We start from the raw sequence: 17,456 nt of genomic DNA on the forward strand, positions 1-17,456 counted from the left end.
AAAATGGTGTCACAATAGACGAATTTTGGATGTAGTGACCGCAATAAAACGAAATCCATTTATTATCATCTGTTGGCGTCAGGATTTCTCTCTTACATTTATATACATTATGTGTATCGTTATGTTTTTACATTATGTATCAGAACAGAAATTCACAACATCATCAAAAATACTTTACTCTACTTATATTTTAAAAAAGCTCGCACGAGTAATTAATATCGTCTGTTGTCAAGGTTACATTCTTTATCTCTCGTTTTTATTATTATAAATGCTTTGAATATCTTTTAATATCATGACGCCATCTGGCGGTAAACTGTGGAAATTGCTAACACATCAAAGAGGGGAAAAAATTTTAAAACATGTTCAAGGAACCTGAAATAAGTTTTTCAAATCGATTTATGACTCTTTCTGGTTTTTCATATAACGGCAAATTAAAATTAACGAAAGGGGAGAGAAATGTTAAGATCAACTCGACATATTATCAAAAACGTTTTTGAAATATGAAATACCTTCTTTCTACATACAGCGTGGTCAATCAGTAGAACTGCATCAAGACAAAGCAAGCAGCGTCACGTCAAAATCTACTGGGAATTTCTGGGACAAAATGGAACAAGAAACGGGTATCAAGGCCATACCCTTCTCTCATATCCGTACTAAATCTCCAGACCTAACACCAATGAATTTTTTCGCTTTTGGACTTTTAAATGCAGGTTGTTTTATCGTCCACCTACAACATTCTTAGACTTTGGAAAGAATATAATTAATTTTGATTCACCTTCCTGAGAACAATGGGATAAAATAACTCCTCCGATGTTACAAAAGGCTTTATTACTTCGAAAATTACGAAATAAAAAGATAGTGGTTATCAAATAGAACATTTAAAACATAAAAAAGTAATTTATTATAAGTAAACAAGTATAACTACAGTAAAATATTTCTGTAGGTATAATAAAAATCGTCTAAAACGTGTGAGCCTCTACATTCTCAAATTATTTTACATAGTTGCATAAAAATAAAACCGTAAATTAGAATAAATATATGCCAATATCTTCTGAGTTTATTTCAAATATGACAGAACTCGTTATAAAATAGTGATGAAGAAGAGGGCTATATCCAATTGTTGGACACAAGCAGAAACATTTTATGACCTAACTGAGTGGCAACTACGACTTGAAAAGGATGTTTAACATAATTGTCATTTCATATAATATGTAAATGTTAAAATGAATATTCGAATCGCCTTAAGCTAAGAAGAAACTTATGTGTTCCATATTTTATGTGATTTCTTATTAACACTTTTGTCTGTAAATAAACTGCATTTCAAGAGCGAAAATTTCTGGTTTACGTAGCAGAAAGACACATGATAGAAAAGCATTAATCTTATTTGAGCTCCCACAAAGCGAGCAGCCATTTATTTTTTCATTTTATAATATTTTTTTATTGTAGAAAAGTAAATTCCAAACGCTTCAAAAAACATTTGTTTAAAATTAAGGGGCTTGCATAATTTTTAGCACTGGGATATTTCTATTATTTTTCTGGCTTATACATAATGATGTACGCAAGAGATGCATGCGAAACGGAATTTGACGTTCAATAAAATTAGATATTTGTTTGGAGTTCAACTTCAAACCAAGAAAAGAGTAGTATTGTCTTTCATTTGACAGAATGTCTTGAAATCCATCATAAATAACAGTTTAATTTCACTAATAACTAAAGTTCATGGTTTTATCGTGTGTATATTTATACTTTTATCTCTTATTGAAGAAAATATTATTTAGTCTTGAAATTTTATCCTCAGTCACTTACTACGTGAATTAAATTTTTATTTGAACAATATATTACTAAGTTAGAAAATTCAAATTTTCAAATTTAGCTCGGGCAAATAATTTCTCGTTGAAACAAGGCTGTAGAGACATTAGGTTATTTTTTAAAGCAGGGGTGATGACAACGCCTTCGCCGAGAATCGAACCACGGACCTCTGGAATGCGTCCCTAGCGTGCAGACCACCACACTACGAAGGCATGCCAAGAAGGCGGGAGAAATACCTTATAAGGAAATTAATAAACTGAAGGACAGTAAGTTTCTGTTGTTGACGCGACTCATCTCTTCATCATCATCAAGCCCACAAAATTCATCCTAGCAAGGAGTGCAAGATTTCGCCTGTCGTTCGCAAGAGTCCTGAGCACTACACAGGTGACAGTACGACTTTGCTCAGTTAAGCCATTAATTTTGATGGAGAGCACCCCCCCCCCGGGACGAACAAGTCCAAGACTCTCCCACCCCATTTAACCTACCACAACCTCTCAAGAGGACTTTCATCTTGCATAATTAGTATGCCCTCATGCCACACAGACATTTTACATTTACAAACAGCCACACCTTCTTCGGTATACGAGCCCGGACACTTTGGTACTGCAGTCAGCGTAGCTAACCACTATTCCGGTTGGGCGGCGGATAGGCGGCTTCTACGCAGAATATCTGAGATGACAGATTCGCTATCTAAGGCTGTTCGATTGTAACATGTTAGCTTCCCTACAAATCTTGAGTAAGGAAGTTAATATATGTGTTTAGTTTTAATAAATAGCTCACTGTGCAAGAAACCTCCACAGTGCATGCAATTTTAACAGTTTACTGGGGTGTAGATTCAGAAGTCAGCATACGTATGTATACCATATATTAACATGCATGTAACAGTTAAATTTATCGGATAACTGGTTGGCGCAGCTAGAACTGTTCTTTTCTGGTTTTATCGATTATGTCAACAGAAGATAATATGAAACTTTTCATTCTGTTGAAAATTAAAATAATCATAAATTATTTTCATCTTCAAATGAAGCCCACATTTTATTTGTGTATTTAAATTTAATAAACTGTTAAAATTTCACAAAATTAAATAAACTCTTAAAATTGACTAAACTTAAAATTTCACAAAAAAAAAAACGGGTTTTATAATCAGAAAAAAATTATATAAGTTCATGAGTTCTTATTTCAAAACGTAAAAAAAAAAAAAAAAAAAAAAAAAAAAAAAAAAAAGGACTAGTACTGGGAAAAATGTTTTATTTACACAATTTCTTAGATGGATTTCCCTGCAGTGTAACCCCGTAAGGATTGGTTAACAGTCGCGAAAGCTCAAACAGTATCCACTTTTCTGCTAAAAAAGTTTTTCGCTTCAAAATATTGACTTATCACTTTACGGATCAATGTAAAACAACACGTTTTCAACATTTTATTTGGTTTACAATTTTTTATATATGAAAAAATATAATTATCATCTATTACAATAGGTAAACTTTCATGCATCAAGAATACAGATTCTTTGCTGTTTTAACTCCAGATCGTACCGGAGCTCTAAGACTTTCTGACTTTGCGCCTCCTTTTGTTGCAGAAAATATTTCTCGTATTACTGAGAAACATTTCGTTTTTTAACGAAGCTTATATCTGGAAATCGTATTATACACGCATAACTATTATTACTATGAAAACAAAACATAATCACATTCGGAATGCGATAATCTAGAATAATAGCCTAGTAAGTATCTTACTGAGCAGTTATCATGAAGGCTTATCCAATGTATGCCTTGTAGCGAGAAAGAACAGAATAAAGGAGAAATCTTAATCAAGTTTTAAGACATTGGTTTTCTAACGAATCCCAAAGAAACTCTAAGCCTTAAACATAGATGATGATTATTACCTATTCTGTTTTTATTAAAACTAACATTCGTTTGAGGAAAAAACTAAATAGATTTTACTTTTTTCCTCAATAATCGCATCATCTTTGCACAGGGAAACGGTTGTCTAGTAGTCTGGTGAAAAGAAATATACAGTTTTGGTAAATAATTTCCTTTACGGCCTACCAACAACCGAGTAATTAAGCCCACTGAAACTGGCAGTTCGACCGGAACTCTAGTCGCATTGAACAGATTAACTGCATCCGGCATTTTTACGATTTCCTCCAAGTGAATACGAGCTAGCTTTCTTTAAAATGTACTGCATAAATGCCTTCCTTTTCTTAGGTACATAGTCCTTGTATGCTCGGCTATAAAAGATCAAATAAAGAAGCAACTTCTTTTTCTCTACAGATTTAGTAACAGTGGACTATTTTATGTTCCCTAAAATAGCTTAGACGTATTGCATTCTGTCCCAAAATGGTATCTCACAAGACACCATTCGAAGAATTTTTCAAGTATTCAGGTAAACATGAAGAGGAAATTAAGTAGAATTCTAACTGATAATTCATAAGAAGAGATCTGGAAACTCTATAGACACGTTAAGATATACTATAAGTGGTGGTCAAATGAAAAGGTACGAAACGTCGTAACAACCAAAGCGGTTGAAATTTGAATACGCCACTTTGGTATGACGTAGTGAGACGCGAATGTTATATCCGACGTCGTTGTGCGCAGGAGCAAACGCCCGCACGTAACGCTGCAGTGAAGCAGACAGCTGTGTGTTCCGTCCAATTGATGCCGCAGTAACTGTGATGACATCTTGGCGTTCACATTGCGAAATTCGACGACTGAGGATCAGCGAGATGTTAATCAGATTTCTGACTGTGGGAGGGGTTAAACCGGTCGATATTCATCGCCGGATGTTGGGCGTATATGGAGCAGACAGTTTGTCTGACAAGTCAGTAAAAAAGTGGACTGACAGTTTTCGTGAAGGCATGGAGTGTTTGAGTGATGACCCGAGACCAGGTGAGGTAAAAACGGTAATTACGGGCGAACTCATCGACAAGATGAACGACTTGGTGACAATTTTGCAATGTGAACGCCAAGATGTCATCACACTTACTGCCTCATCAATTGGACGGAACAGAATGCTGCCTGCTTCGCTCCGGCGTTATGTGCGGGAGCTTGCGCACAACCACGTCGGACACTATATTCGCGTCCTTAGATGTCTCATAGACGTCCCTTAGATGTCGCGTCCTTAGAAGATATGCCAGAGTGGCATATTTAAATTTCAACCGGTTTGGTTGTTACGACATTTCGTATCTTTTCATTCGAACACCCCTTGCATACCATATTGAAAGAACGCAAATAGGAGGAAAATCAGAAGTAAGACTGCTTCTTTGGAAATCTTGTTCTTTGTACCAGAGGTACTATTAGTCTGGAGCCTTTTTTTTAGTCTGTATCATTTTTGTGTCCAAATTATGTTTCAAACTGTTGCCACCAAATGTTATTACGTTGCACTGTTTAAAAATTTAAATGATGAATAGTCGCATGTATGTATGTTCTCTCATTGTGGAAAAGCGATGGGACCTAGAATAACGAATTCTCAATACACGTAGCTCGCCACTCGAACATGGGCATCTCGAAGTCCAAATTTCGAATTATTTTTTGATTTATTTTATAGTTTGGGAAAAATTCAACGAGCTTTTTTTTTTTTTTTTTTTTTTTTTTTTTTTTTTTAAAGCAAACTCTGCAATTTGGAAGGAAGAAGTGTTGTTTGGGTTGTTGTACATTGTTCGAGGTAAAACATTTTTGTCTCCAAGACGTCAGACTTACCATTCGGCAAAATGTAAGATATTTATCTTTAATTTTAATCCGCGAATTTGGCTATTTTAAAGCAATGTGTTACCGTTGCCTCAAATAGAATTCGTATTATTTCCACATACCAGCATGCTGCCATTCAGTAAGGCGTAAAGTATTTTACATTGAAATGGTTTTTTTTTTTGTTTTTTTTTTTGTTTTTTTGTTTTTTGTTTTTAGCTTTGTTTTGTTACTGAGTAGCAAATCAAATGATTGAAAAGGAATGAATGCAGTTCGTAAAAATATTTTTTTACTGTTTTATCTTATTAATTTAAATAAAAGTGTATTTAAATCATCAGATGTCTAATTAGAAATATTACATAGTTTTATGAAATGACACGTCAAAATCATTACATACTTTTTTATGATAACTCTTGAAAGCAGTTGACTGCTCGAGCGGATAGGTTTAAAAAAATCATATGAGGAATATAAAAAAAAGTATATGGGAACCCCTTACACTATATCGGAAATTCTAAATATTAGCTGTTTTTTAATATTTTAAGATTTTGCTTTTAATTTTATGTGGCTTAAGTGTGAAGGAAGGGATGTTTAATAATAAAGAAAAAATTTTTAGTAGTTTTTTTCCTTCTGTTTAGAACTTTGCTGTTAATTCTGAGTGCTTCAAGCAAACTTTGTGCATGCCAACGATAATCGCTCGGGGCTCACCTGTCATAAATCTCATACAAGCTACTGTTATCATTCAATTTTTGAAGTGGTTTAACACTTATTAAAAGCCTTTTCTGGGCTCAGTAAGTACTCTTACACTACACTGCAGAAGTTCTCAATCAGGGGGAAATTTTCCTCTGGATGAATTTAGTTTCAGGAGGGTATGCTTTCGGCCTTTTATTTATCTGTTAAGTTTTAGTTTATTGATATAAAAATGATACTTTTATTCAAGTTTTTCTCCTTACCAGCATTTTCTATACTTTTCCTGTTTAATATGTAAAACGTATTAAAAATAATCTGAATTTAAATAAATCTATACGTATTTTTCGAGGGAATGGAGGAAAAACTGATCGTCTACCAATGGTGAAAGGGGAGACATCAGATTTTTCGGAAGCAGGAAACAGGTACAGTGCCCTCGCCGGTACTCGAACCTGGACATCTCGAATACGCGCCGAGTATGGTACCGTTATACTACGACGGCATGCAAGAAAGGAGGAATAAAATACCTTATATACTTGATCCCAGGGGATCGACTGGTGGGAATTTCCGGAACCGACCATTTATGGGAGGAGACCCGGGATTCTTCCAGACCACTGGCTGGACTTGTGTCCTGCCAGCTTCGATTTGTTGGGTATATAATCAGACTTCACAAGACTAGAACCATAGGTCTATCCTATGGTAGGCGCGGGCTTGGCAGGGACCGTACTGGTGCTGTCGTGTCCGTTGCCTTCGCTGTGGGGACGCTCTCATGTAGATTTAAGCGCTGTGCCGGGAGGGGGGGACGGCTCTCCGCGCATCCCTCAGTGTGATGGATTGTGGCGATGAACATGAGACGTCCCTGCGGGCTGTTCGGTGGGTTGGCGCCCCACCGGCACAGTCAACTGAGGAAGGCCTCTGTATCATGTTAAGGCGCTCTAGAAGCGGCCGACTTAGATTTACCTTATATACTTGTAGATTCGCTTTAGGTTTGCTTTCGGAACTACGAACGAGTCCACGTGACTCAATTACTCTGGGGAAAGTCCCCGGACACACTGGTATTACGTACCGCACGGAAAACTATGTTGTCCTTCTCTCGATCGAACCCTTATATACTTCAGTATCATCAGCCAGTATGACCAACTTATTTGGTTAGACGAGTCGGGTTGCGTCCACTTCTCACTTCTGGTACCTTATGTACTCCCCCTTTTAAAGACCCACTCGCCAAATTCTGGTGGTGAAGAATCATCATCCACCACCTTTTAGTTCGAACGCCACTGTAGAATCATTATTTTAATTATTATTATTTTAATCTAGAGTCGTGAAAAATGAGCAATGCTCTCGCCGGAACTCGAACCTGGACCTTTCGAATACGCGCCAAGCCTACTACCGTTACACCATGAAAGCATGCATAAAGGAGGGAGAAAATACTTTATAGGTTGAGAGCCGCTGCTATATTGTAACTGCTTCAGTGCTTTAGTTGTGCGATATTATGAGCGCGAGGAAATGAAATCGGAGAGCATACTTCTTTTTATTGATGGAAGAGCTCATTAAAAGCTTAAAGCTCTTAGTTTTAGAGGTTTAGGATTAACTTAACTACGTTCTGCGGAACAATTAAAAATCCTTCCTCGAAATTTTTTTACTTCTTTCGAACTGAAGGAAATGTGATAAAAGAAATCTTTCGTTTAATTCTTTCCAAAAGGCGTATTAAAGTAAGGATAGTTTAATAACATGGAATTTTTCCCCATATTACACATTTTTACGAAAGTTATTTACAAAGACTGTCAAAATTTATAATATGTTTCCGGATGTGGAAACATGAAGAACTGTCAGAATATTAAGCTTTCTAAATGGAAGCTGTGTTATGAATTCAATCATGTTTCCTGTATTTGGTCGTCTACCCACAGATGACAAATACAGAACATGATTTGACTCCTGATTAATTAATTTATGTAAATTCAGTTATAAATATGCATGATTTAATACCTAAGTAGTATTTGCTGATGCTGTTGCCCATTTACTTGTCATTACATTTGTTCTTGTTCTACACTATTCCTGTTCCTGCTGTACACTGCGATCGCTTTTGTAAAACGTATTTTAAAAATAAATCTCAGCCAAGAAACTGGACTATTTTTGTTGCCCGGGAATTATTTGATTTAAAAGCAACTGTTTTGAATGAAAAATGACCAGATGTCAAGATGTCTTTCAGAGAAAAAATATTTTCTACGCGAAGTCAATATATTAAAGCTGTATTTCCTGCTAAGCAAGTAAATAGATGATATTGTAGAATGATGTGGTGAAAGGTGACAGATTAATTAAAACAAAGAAAGTGGATCGCATTTTGTACCTCTGTAAAACTGTTGCATGAAATAGACAGACACGTCATGTAGAAGGAAATTTAAGTCTGTTTAGATTTTAAAAATGATCTCGTGGTCCAGATTTAATTCAGAAATACCTAGCACAGGAGTTTTCAAAGGGTAACAATTTTTTGTTTTCAAAGGGTGGGTGAAACATTGGATATTGAACAGCATTTTTTTATTTCTTAATTGGGCGAAGAAATTTTATTGAACCTGAAAATTATTGATATTTACTTTCCGTCAGCTAATATTATCAGTTATTCTTTTGCTATTGACGACATGATCTTTAAATATTTTACAATTTGATTACAGAAATATTTCTCGTTTGCATTTGTGAAGTGAATGGCTTTCATCATTAAGCAAGCGTGCAATTTACATGTTGTTTCCCTAATTTAAAACTGAAAGTACTGACTGGACAAATCTGGCAAAGTATCCACTTAGGTTGTGAGATTATTCTCAGAAATGTGCTCTTTACGCCTACCTTAATGGTGACTTAATGTATGTTTAAAACATTAATGCTGTAGACTTCAAGGAGATTCTAAAAAAATTAAGGATTTTTTTTACCAAGATATTCTTACGTTTTTCTTTACGTACGGTACGGGTTCATAGATTTGGAGTGAATAACGACGACCCCTGATGAAGTATCAAGACACAATTTATTAGCCAGCGTTATTCAAGACAGTTCCAAAAGCACATTTACAGTCGTCGAAGAACTACTATAAATACGCTGAAACAATCAGCGACACAGCCTTCAGGCTATCAGGCTACAACGGTGGAGACAGCTTCAAGGCAAAGCACCAGAGTACAGCTCCCGACTCTCCTCGGTCGTTCTCGGAACTGTACGTACTCTCGAGACTCTCCACGCTACAACTCGCGATGCACTCGACGATACACTAGAGTATAGCTCCCGACTCAGTTCAATCGTTCCCGGAGCTCAACACACTCTAAGATAACACTCAACGATGCACTAACTCGCGATACACTAAGAGACTCTCTCGATGCACTCGACGACCAACTCGGCACTACACTTCGAGACACTTGCTCACTTTCTTTTACTGACTCGACTAGGTACTCACTGATTGACTATCAACTCGCTAGACGAGACACTAACTAACTCTGTGAGTACCAGCACGGTTTATACAGCTTTTGGCTTGCGTTCGAGAACATTCTGGACTAAACCAGTAAGAAATCCTTGCAGAACTCTATCCGTCAATGGAATATCGCGAAGTTTGTCACTAAATGGGCGATTTCTCGCCAAAGGCGACAACCCTGCCTTCCTTTACCATTTCCTGGCAATCCGAAACCTGCCTTGCGGGGAAGCTATCCCACCGCGTCTGGACGTTTCGTAACACTATGTTTAGTTACCGTAACCTGTATATTTATTGATTTTTTTTTAACTTATTACGTTTTTTTGCCCTTAGAAACTACATGGAAAAGGAGGTATACTCCGAAGAGGCCCTTTTAAGGAAAACTCTATTTATTAATTGAATGTTTTAATATTAAATTTCACTATTAGTAAAAGAAAATAGTATTAATATGTGGCCTTATAGTTTGGATTCGTTTATTTGATTACGGCAGAGCACCCGAGGGCTATCTGCCTAAGGGTAGGAATGCCTCCGTAGAAGACGTTCTAAGGGAAACTGGTTTGTATATACATTACACATGCGGAAAACCACCTATGCAGCCAGCTCGTTCGCGGGATTCGAATCTCAGAACTACCATTGCTCAGCGACTTTACCGATCGGCCGGTGGTGTGCTTGCGGTCTCATAGATTTAATCGCTTTTTAAGATTTAAATCCATTTTTGTTGGATTTTAAGATTTCTTTTTTTAAACAATGAACTGAAGAAATTTCGTTTCTCAGATTAATCGACAAGCTATACCAATATAATTATACGTATAGGAATAAAGAGTTCATATCTGTCCATGTATAGTTTAGTGGGAGAAACTAAATTAATATAAAGTTACCTTATCACGTTTAATAATTATAATATGGTATAACTTGTAAAAAGTGAAATTACAGTTTCTGAAGCAAAATCTACCGCTGAAGGAAAGCAATTCAAATTTAACTTGATTTAACAGGTATAAAGTGAAAAATTGCGCCGTATTTTGTTTACGGATAGTCAAACAGAGTGTCTGAAAAGGTCGTTACCAAACTTAACATGCTGGTCTGTCATACCATAACAAAGAAGATTTACGTAGAAAATTATTTCCGAAAAAGCGAACGGCGAACGCTAGAGAGCAATGTTCGCAACCGTAGAGGGGAATGTTCGCAAGGGTTGAGGGGAAGAAAGATAAGATGTCGAAAGCGGTTAATATAAATTTTATTAAAGAACATAGTTAAATCATAAAAGATATTCAAAATTCCTTTCATTCAGCGCAATGCATGCTTCATAACTTCGACGCATGGATTCACGAACGCGTTCAAAATGAGCAGGTGTGTCACAGACACGTGCCGCCGTGCGGATTATATCTATGCTCGATGTTATGGTCGTCCCCACAGGGAGAAATCCAGATGAGTTAGGTCGGATAATCGTGGTGTCCATAAAACTGATCCACCTCCTGCCAATCCAGCGATCAGGATATGTCTTATCGAGGTGTTCCCGCACAGTGCTCATAAAATGTGCAGGCGCTCCATCATGTTGAAACCAGATGTTTCGGTGTGTAGCTGCTGGAACGTCAATTAAGAGATTCAGGGACACTTTTTCCACAAAATGTCCATAAAATATTGAGTTAGTAAACCGATTCATCCTTCTCCTGCAGCATCCTTGCCTGATATGATCCCATTTCCCACTGCCCCATAAGTCTGTAAACATTGCCGTCTAGTGCTTAACGTTCCCAGTTTCAGACACAAGTTCCTATACGAATCTTGTTTGTCATGGTATAACAGACCAGCATGTTAAGTTTGGACACCCTATTGAGACACCCTGCATTTAATGGAAGTAATTCTGTAGAGATATAAGGTTATTTCGAAGCAGGAGACATGAAAAATGAGCAGTGCCCTCACCGGGACTCAAACCACGGACCTCTCGAATACGCGTCGAGTGTGCTGACCACTACACAACGAAGGCATGCTAAGAAGGCGAGAGCAATACCTTATATACTCCCTCTTTTAAAGGGCGACTAGGGATTAGGGGACCCAGTCACAAAATCCTGGTGGTGAAGAATTATTATCTACCACTTTTTTAGTTCGGGTGCCACCGTAGAGACATTAGGTTATTTGGAAGCTGGAGATGTAAAAAATGAGCAATGCTCTCGCCGGGACTCGAACCGCGGGCCTCTCGAATACGCGCCGAGAGTGCTGAACAAGAAGGCATGCTAAGAAAGCGGGAGAAATACCTTATAATTAGTGCAGGATAAATTACTGAAATTTATTCCTAACACTGTTAAAGGGCCTAATATAAAGGTGATTGAAGATATCGTAACAAAATATTTAGACAAATGTAAAGTATATGAATTTATGCTTCTGTGTAGTTTAAAATTAACTAAGCGCTTGTCCTCAGTAGCACATCCAACGCATCAGTTTCGTTTCGTTAGTGTTAATAAGGTTAAGCGTTATTACAGTCGAAAGTCGTTAATCCGGAATCGTCGGGACTTCGGCGATTCCGGATTATCGATTTTTCCGGATTATAGATCATAAGTTTAAATCTGGTAAGATGGCATGCAGAAATTACAAAATTAAAAATATGAAACCGTAATTTATGAAATAAAGAACAATTATGATCTAAAGGGTATCAAAATTTACAAAAAGAAAAAGCTTAATATTTATTTGCTTACTTTATTAAACATTTCTTTCAATGTAAGTTGTTTAAGTTGCTTCGTTTCATATGATAATACTTTCTCTTTAATTCTATTAAACAGACATAAATTCTTGTTTAGTTACAAAGTTCCGCTGTTCAAGTCCTATAATTGCTGTGTCGAGAATACCGACTAATTTGTCAATCAAAATTTTTTCGTTTTCAATAACCTCTCTGTCACTTTTTTCACTATCGGAAGCGAATTAAAATGACGAGGAACTTGATTTAAATCATATCAAAGACGGAGTACATCGTAATGAAATACTACATTTAGTAAGGAATTATAAGCCAATTAAAATAAAAACATCTGCCCTGAAGATAAGGATAGTGCTGACAGATCAACTTCCAATTCATTGCGCGTATTATGCGCATGCGCACACGCATATTCGCAGCCGTGAAGGTCTTACGCGCACGCGTAAACGCCTGGGCGCATGCGCAGAAAGTTTGTAGCTTTGAGGTCCGGATTATAGATCATTCCGGATTTTGGGTGTCCGAATTAACGACTTTTGACTGTATTATAACTTAGCTCAAAAGTGCGTCTTACCTGCATTCTAACGAGTGCTACTGACAGATCTATAGTAGAAATTGGCTACTGATTAATAAATTTCCTTTACTATTCTTGTTTTCTCCATCTTTACTTACCTGTTCATATATACGACGTTGTTTTCCATTATTACTGTTATACCCTTACTGGATCATTAAAATTTATTTTATTTTAAATAGTAATTACTTTTCGATTTACAGAATTTTCCTCCAATAGACTCCCTTACAAGACAGATGGAACTTTTTTAAGGAACTAAAATGCAATCAAATTTGATCATCATGAAGGCAGTTAAAATGCAATAAAATTAGGCAGATGGTTAAAATACAATCAACATTTATCATCGGGCTCTTCCTATTTACACGAATGATAATTCTTTATATCTATTTTTAAAATTCGCTGTTTAAGTTTGTCTAATAATTGGTTATTTAATTATGGAAAAGCATGCAAAGACCGTTGATCTTAGGAGAGCTGTGTCTTAGGAAAACTGATCCATATTTTTGTTTCATATGGGGAGAACTTAACCATGCAGTTTACAATGAATAGAACTCGCAGTAAACTACAACTTTTCAACAACCTTACCTCTTTGGTCACTGAATTTTACCTAAAGGACAGGGGCGTTTTAAAAACAAGAACTAATTCAAAATTTCTGTCTAGAAAAAGCAGGAAATTCACAACTTTTGATTGCTTGAAATGGAACACAATACCCGAACATCTTACTAGAAATGTCGGAAAAGTATTGATTAATATCATATTTAATGCGTATTTTTCATGTTTTAAAAATGCTAATGCAATATACGAAGTAAATAACTAAATGCATACCAATAAACAGGAAAAAGAATACCAAAGCACATAAGTAATAAATTTATAAATACTCTTGTAAAAATAACAAATACATGGCTGAATGTTGGCTTTAATAAAATGTTTCAACTTTAATTCGATTAACAAATTTCTTTTTCAGTTCGATATACTGATAATAATACTGATTAATTCTTTATTTGAAATTTTTTGGAACGTTAGGAATCGAGTTGGAGTTTCAATGCTGGATGATTTGCACTGCTGATAGGCTTAATTTTACCGATTGTTTTGGTTTCCTTGATTATGATAAAGCAAGTAAAACTAGCTGACTAAAAGAGGACGCCTTTAGAAAGGCCTTTCTGAAGAAAACTGATTTGTATCCACATTACAAATAGAGAACATTCGAAAACGTGCATGCAGCCAGCCTATTCCCCAAAATATGAACCCGTGCCGAATTACCATTTTTTGGCAATTTGACCTCTCGGCCGGTGATGAGCCAGTTTTACTAACTGAGCTATACGAAATCAGATATTGGAGACGTTAACGTCCTTTAAACGTTTTAATTTCGCAAATCTGACAAGGTGAACCATTTAAAGATCCCATTTTGTTTTGCTTGGGGTATGTTTTAGCTCGATAAGTATTTTCCAAAGCACTATAGTGTTTGGAGATCGGCTGCCTTTGGTTTCAATTACATTACTTAACTTCCTAATGTATGAAAAAAGCTACTCTCATAAGTTCCTTTTAATAAATTTTTTAAACTTTTTCTAGCACAAGCGAATTATCGCCGTCGCTACTAGCTTTTTGAGCTCTCGGTAAAATTTCAAAAAAATAACTCAAAATTTTATTTTGGAATTTGTAGATGGTTAGAAACTGAAATTACAAACAGTTTGTTTCCCACTAATCATAGTAAATAATAAAATGAATTAAAAGGTTTAGTTACCATTAAATTTAACCTATCTCGAACTTTACTTCATAAACTTGCACCAGAATCAACTACTTCTAATTAAATGCTAAAGAAAGCAAATAATTTTAGATACCAAATGATACTGGCAACCAGCTCCAGCTCACTAGTCAATTGGAACACAAGCAGGACAGAGTTGATTGCTACTAAGTACGCTACAGCAGGAGCTAACAAAAGTGAAATAAATCATTCCTATTTGCATTTTTATAGTTGATTTGTTTTGAATTCTGGTGGAAGGAGAAAATAGAGAAATAAAGTGAAGACAGAATTAACATAAAAATAGCTGGTTAATTAAATAAAACCTTTTTTTTTCTTGACTAAGCTCTTCTAAGCCAATATTTGTCTTTAATAGCTTTCTGTTTGGACAAGAAACTCAAAACTGGGATTTTAAATTTTAGAAATCTAATAGGATCTGTCCTTCACACCTCTTTTTTCTAAAACTTGGGAATTACTAAGTTTGATCAAAAAGCAAATCAAATAAAAGAAATAAGAATGTAAATTTTTCTCAACAGAAGCTTTGTTCAGAAGTAGTATACTTTCGTCGTATTTACAGGGACTTCGTCCTTTTAGAAAATGTTGTAGATTTTGCCCTTGTTTTATATTTATCTATTTAGTTAGTTGTATAAATTTTACTTCGTGCACATTGACTGAATTTATGATAAAACTGTATGTATTTTGCGCATACCAGTCGCCTTTAAAATATATGTATAATTTCACTACAAAACCAAACTAAATTTAAGATTTAATTTTGTCTTGATTATTAGTATTGTAAAGAGTTGATTTCTTCATGTTAAAAAGAAGCAGAAAAAAATAATTGGAATAATATTATGGAGAAAATTTGAAAACAAAAGTTGCTGCATTGTTAGAAAGAATTCTTAATGCGTATTTTAAACATTGAGGTAAAAAAATCTTTCTCTTTGTATTAATTTGACAATATATATTATTTTAATACATCGACTCCCATAGTTGATGTTTCACGTTTTTACCTTCAATAATTTTAGAGCGTCGTACTATTAAAAAAAATAGTAGTCCGTAATTTGCTACCATTAGAGTTTGAACGACTTGACCTCCCTCTTCTCTTTCTAGTTTCCCTTTAAGTTGGGAAGAATGTAAGGAGTCTTCCCCTTTCCCACGTCGTGCTCTCGTGATGTAACAGATAGCACGTCTAACTAGCATTCGAAGAACCTGGAGCTCGAATGCCAAGTAGAGCACACAGGACGTTTCTCACTACGAAAATCTAAGAGATGTATTTAGCATTTTATCTAATTTAAATAATTTCGGTATAATTAATCCGTCCGCTTTAATCTCTGCACTTGTCCTTAATCTTTAAATGTTAAGAAAAGCTTCTGTTTCCGCAGGTCATACTAATGACTTCGTTCTGTTTTTACGTGTTATAACATTCTTATTGATAGTAAAATATTTAATTTATGCTCTTATCTTATATGAGATCTAATTCTGTGCAACCTTTCAGAATTCTCAAAAATTTTATTTCTTTATGATAAGATTAAGTTTTATTCTGTTGCGTAATTTTGACTTTTATTTTATATCTTTATTAGCAGCTACGCGACCAGATTTCGTCTGGCTTTTAAATGTCCCAAGGGAAAAAACATTAATCTTTAAATTTTAAAAAATGTGCAGAAATTTACTCTGCAGAACAACTTCTAAAAAAATATTTAAAAAAAAAATTAAAAGTTTTTTAAAAAATGTAAAACATATAATAAAATTACAATGAAATTAGCAATATCCCTTAATACAAATATTAATTATCCCAATAAATAAATTAACCAACTTCCCGTTGCCTTCTCTCAACAAACATCCAGTATCCAAGAGAAACATTAAATTTAAAAACTGCACAGAATTATCGCCTTCATTTTTACAAGTGGCAACAGTGCTGATTTTCAACAGTCATTAGTCCAGTATACAATTGAATGAAAAACTGTTGCCAAAACCCCATTTCTGAAAGAATGAAACTATTCAAAGTGATGCAATAAAACCGAAAAGATAAAATAAAAAATATCTGATTCGAATTTTGAAAAACTCGCTTCGAGGTGCGATGGCTCTTGTTTAAATCCACCTATATACCAAATTTCGTAGCTCTGGATCTACTAGCTTACGCGCAGCACGAGCGAAAAGGCCCACAGACTCTTTCTTTTATTATATGTAGATATTTCAATACTAAATAAAATATTATTACTCTAATTTAGCAACAGATTAATTAAGCTCTTTGTGGTTTAGTTCATTTTTATGATAAAGCATGTATAATTGTTTCAGTTTTCATTTCTATCAGTTTCAAAATCTTGCGTAATATCTCAACGAGATAATGCGATTGAGATACAGGTTGTCATCCAACCGACTTTTAATTTAGTTGAATTGTTTAGTCAAAGTAATAAAAGATTGATTTTGTTTAAAAATTAATGCTAGATCCTGAATTTTTATTTTGCACAGGAAGGCATTCTGAAGAAGAAGAAGACACCAGTACTGAAAGTCTTCCTGAACACACAGAACATCCTTCTAAAGCTAAATATTCGCAAAATCCTTCCCTGAAATTGCTATGGCTGCTGGTATCTTCGATGATTGCAATAGAAGAAGGGAACTGCCAATATTGTCCAACACATAACGGACTGTACCCTCACGTTGCCAATTGTAAATGCTATTTTAAATGCATCGATGGCGTACCAGTCCAAAAGTGGTGCCCACCAGGTCAGAAATTTGATGTCATGACCATGTCCTGCACGTTTACGTCACATACAGTTTGCGCAGGTAATGTTTAAAATAATGCGTTTTTGTTTCTTAACTTAAAGGTAGTGAATAAGTAAATTATTAAGTTCTCGAAA

General features: G+C 35.3%; 1 protein-coding gene across 3 annotated transcripts in view; it reads left to right on the forward strand.

Moving 5' to 3' along the window:
* The window catches only part of LOC118182064 (uncharacterized), a 104,860-nt gene that overhangs the window by 19,230 nt on the left and 68,174 nt on the right, over nucleotides 1–17,456 (forward strand). For all 3 annotated transcript variants that reach the window (XM_035351345.2, XM_085811986.1, XM_085811985.1), the window contains exon 2: nucleotides 17,068–17,382. In XM_035351345.2, coding sequence (XP_035207236.2) covers nucleotides 17,068–17,382 — 315 coding nt within the window. The remainder of the gene's footprint in view (nucleotides 1–17,067; nucleotides 17,383–17,456) is intronic.

The sequence above is a fragment of the Stegodyphus dumicola genome, chromosome 2 (genome assembly GCF_044657685.1).
Source record: "Stegodyphus dumicola isolate Sdum_Otavi_A_Nest chromosome 2, ASM4465768v1".
NCBI lineage: Eukaryota > Metazoa > Arthropoda > Arachnida > Araneae > Eresidae > Stegodyphus > Stegodyphus dumicola.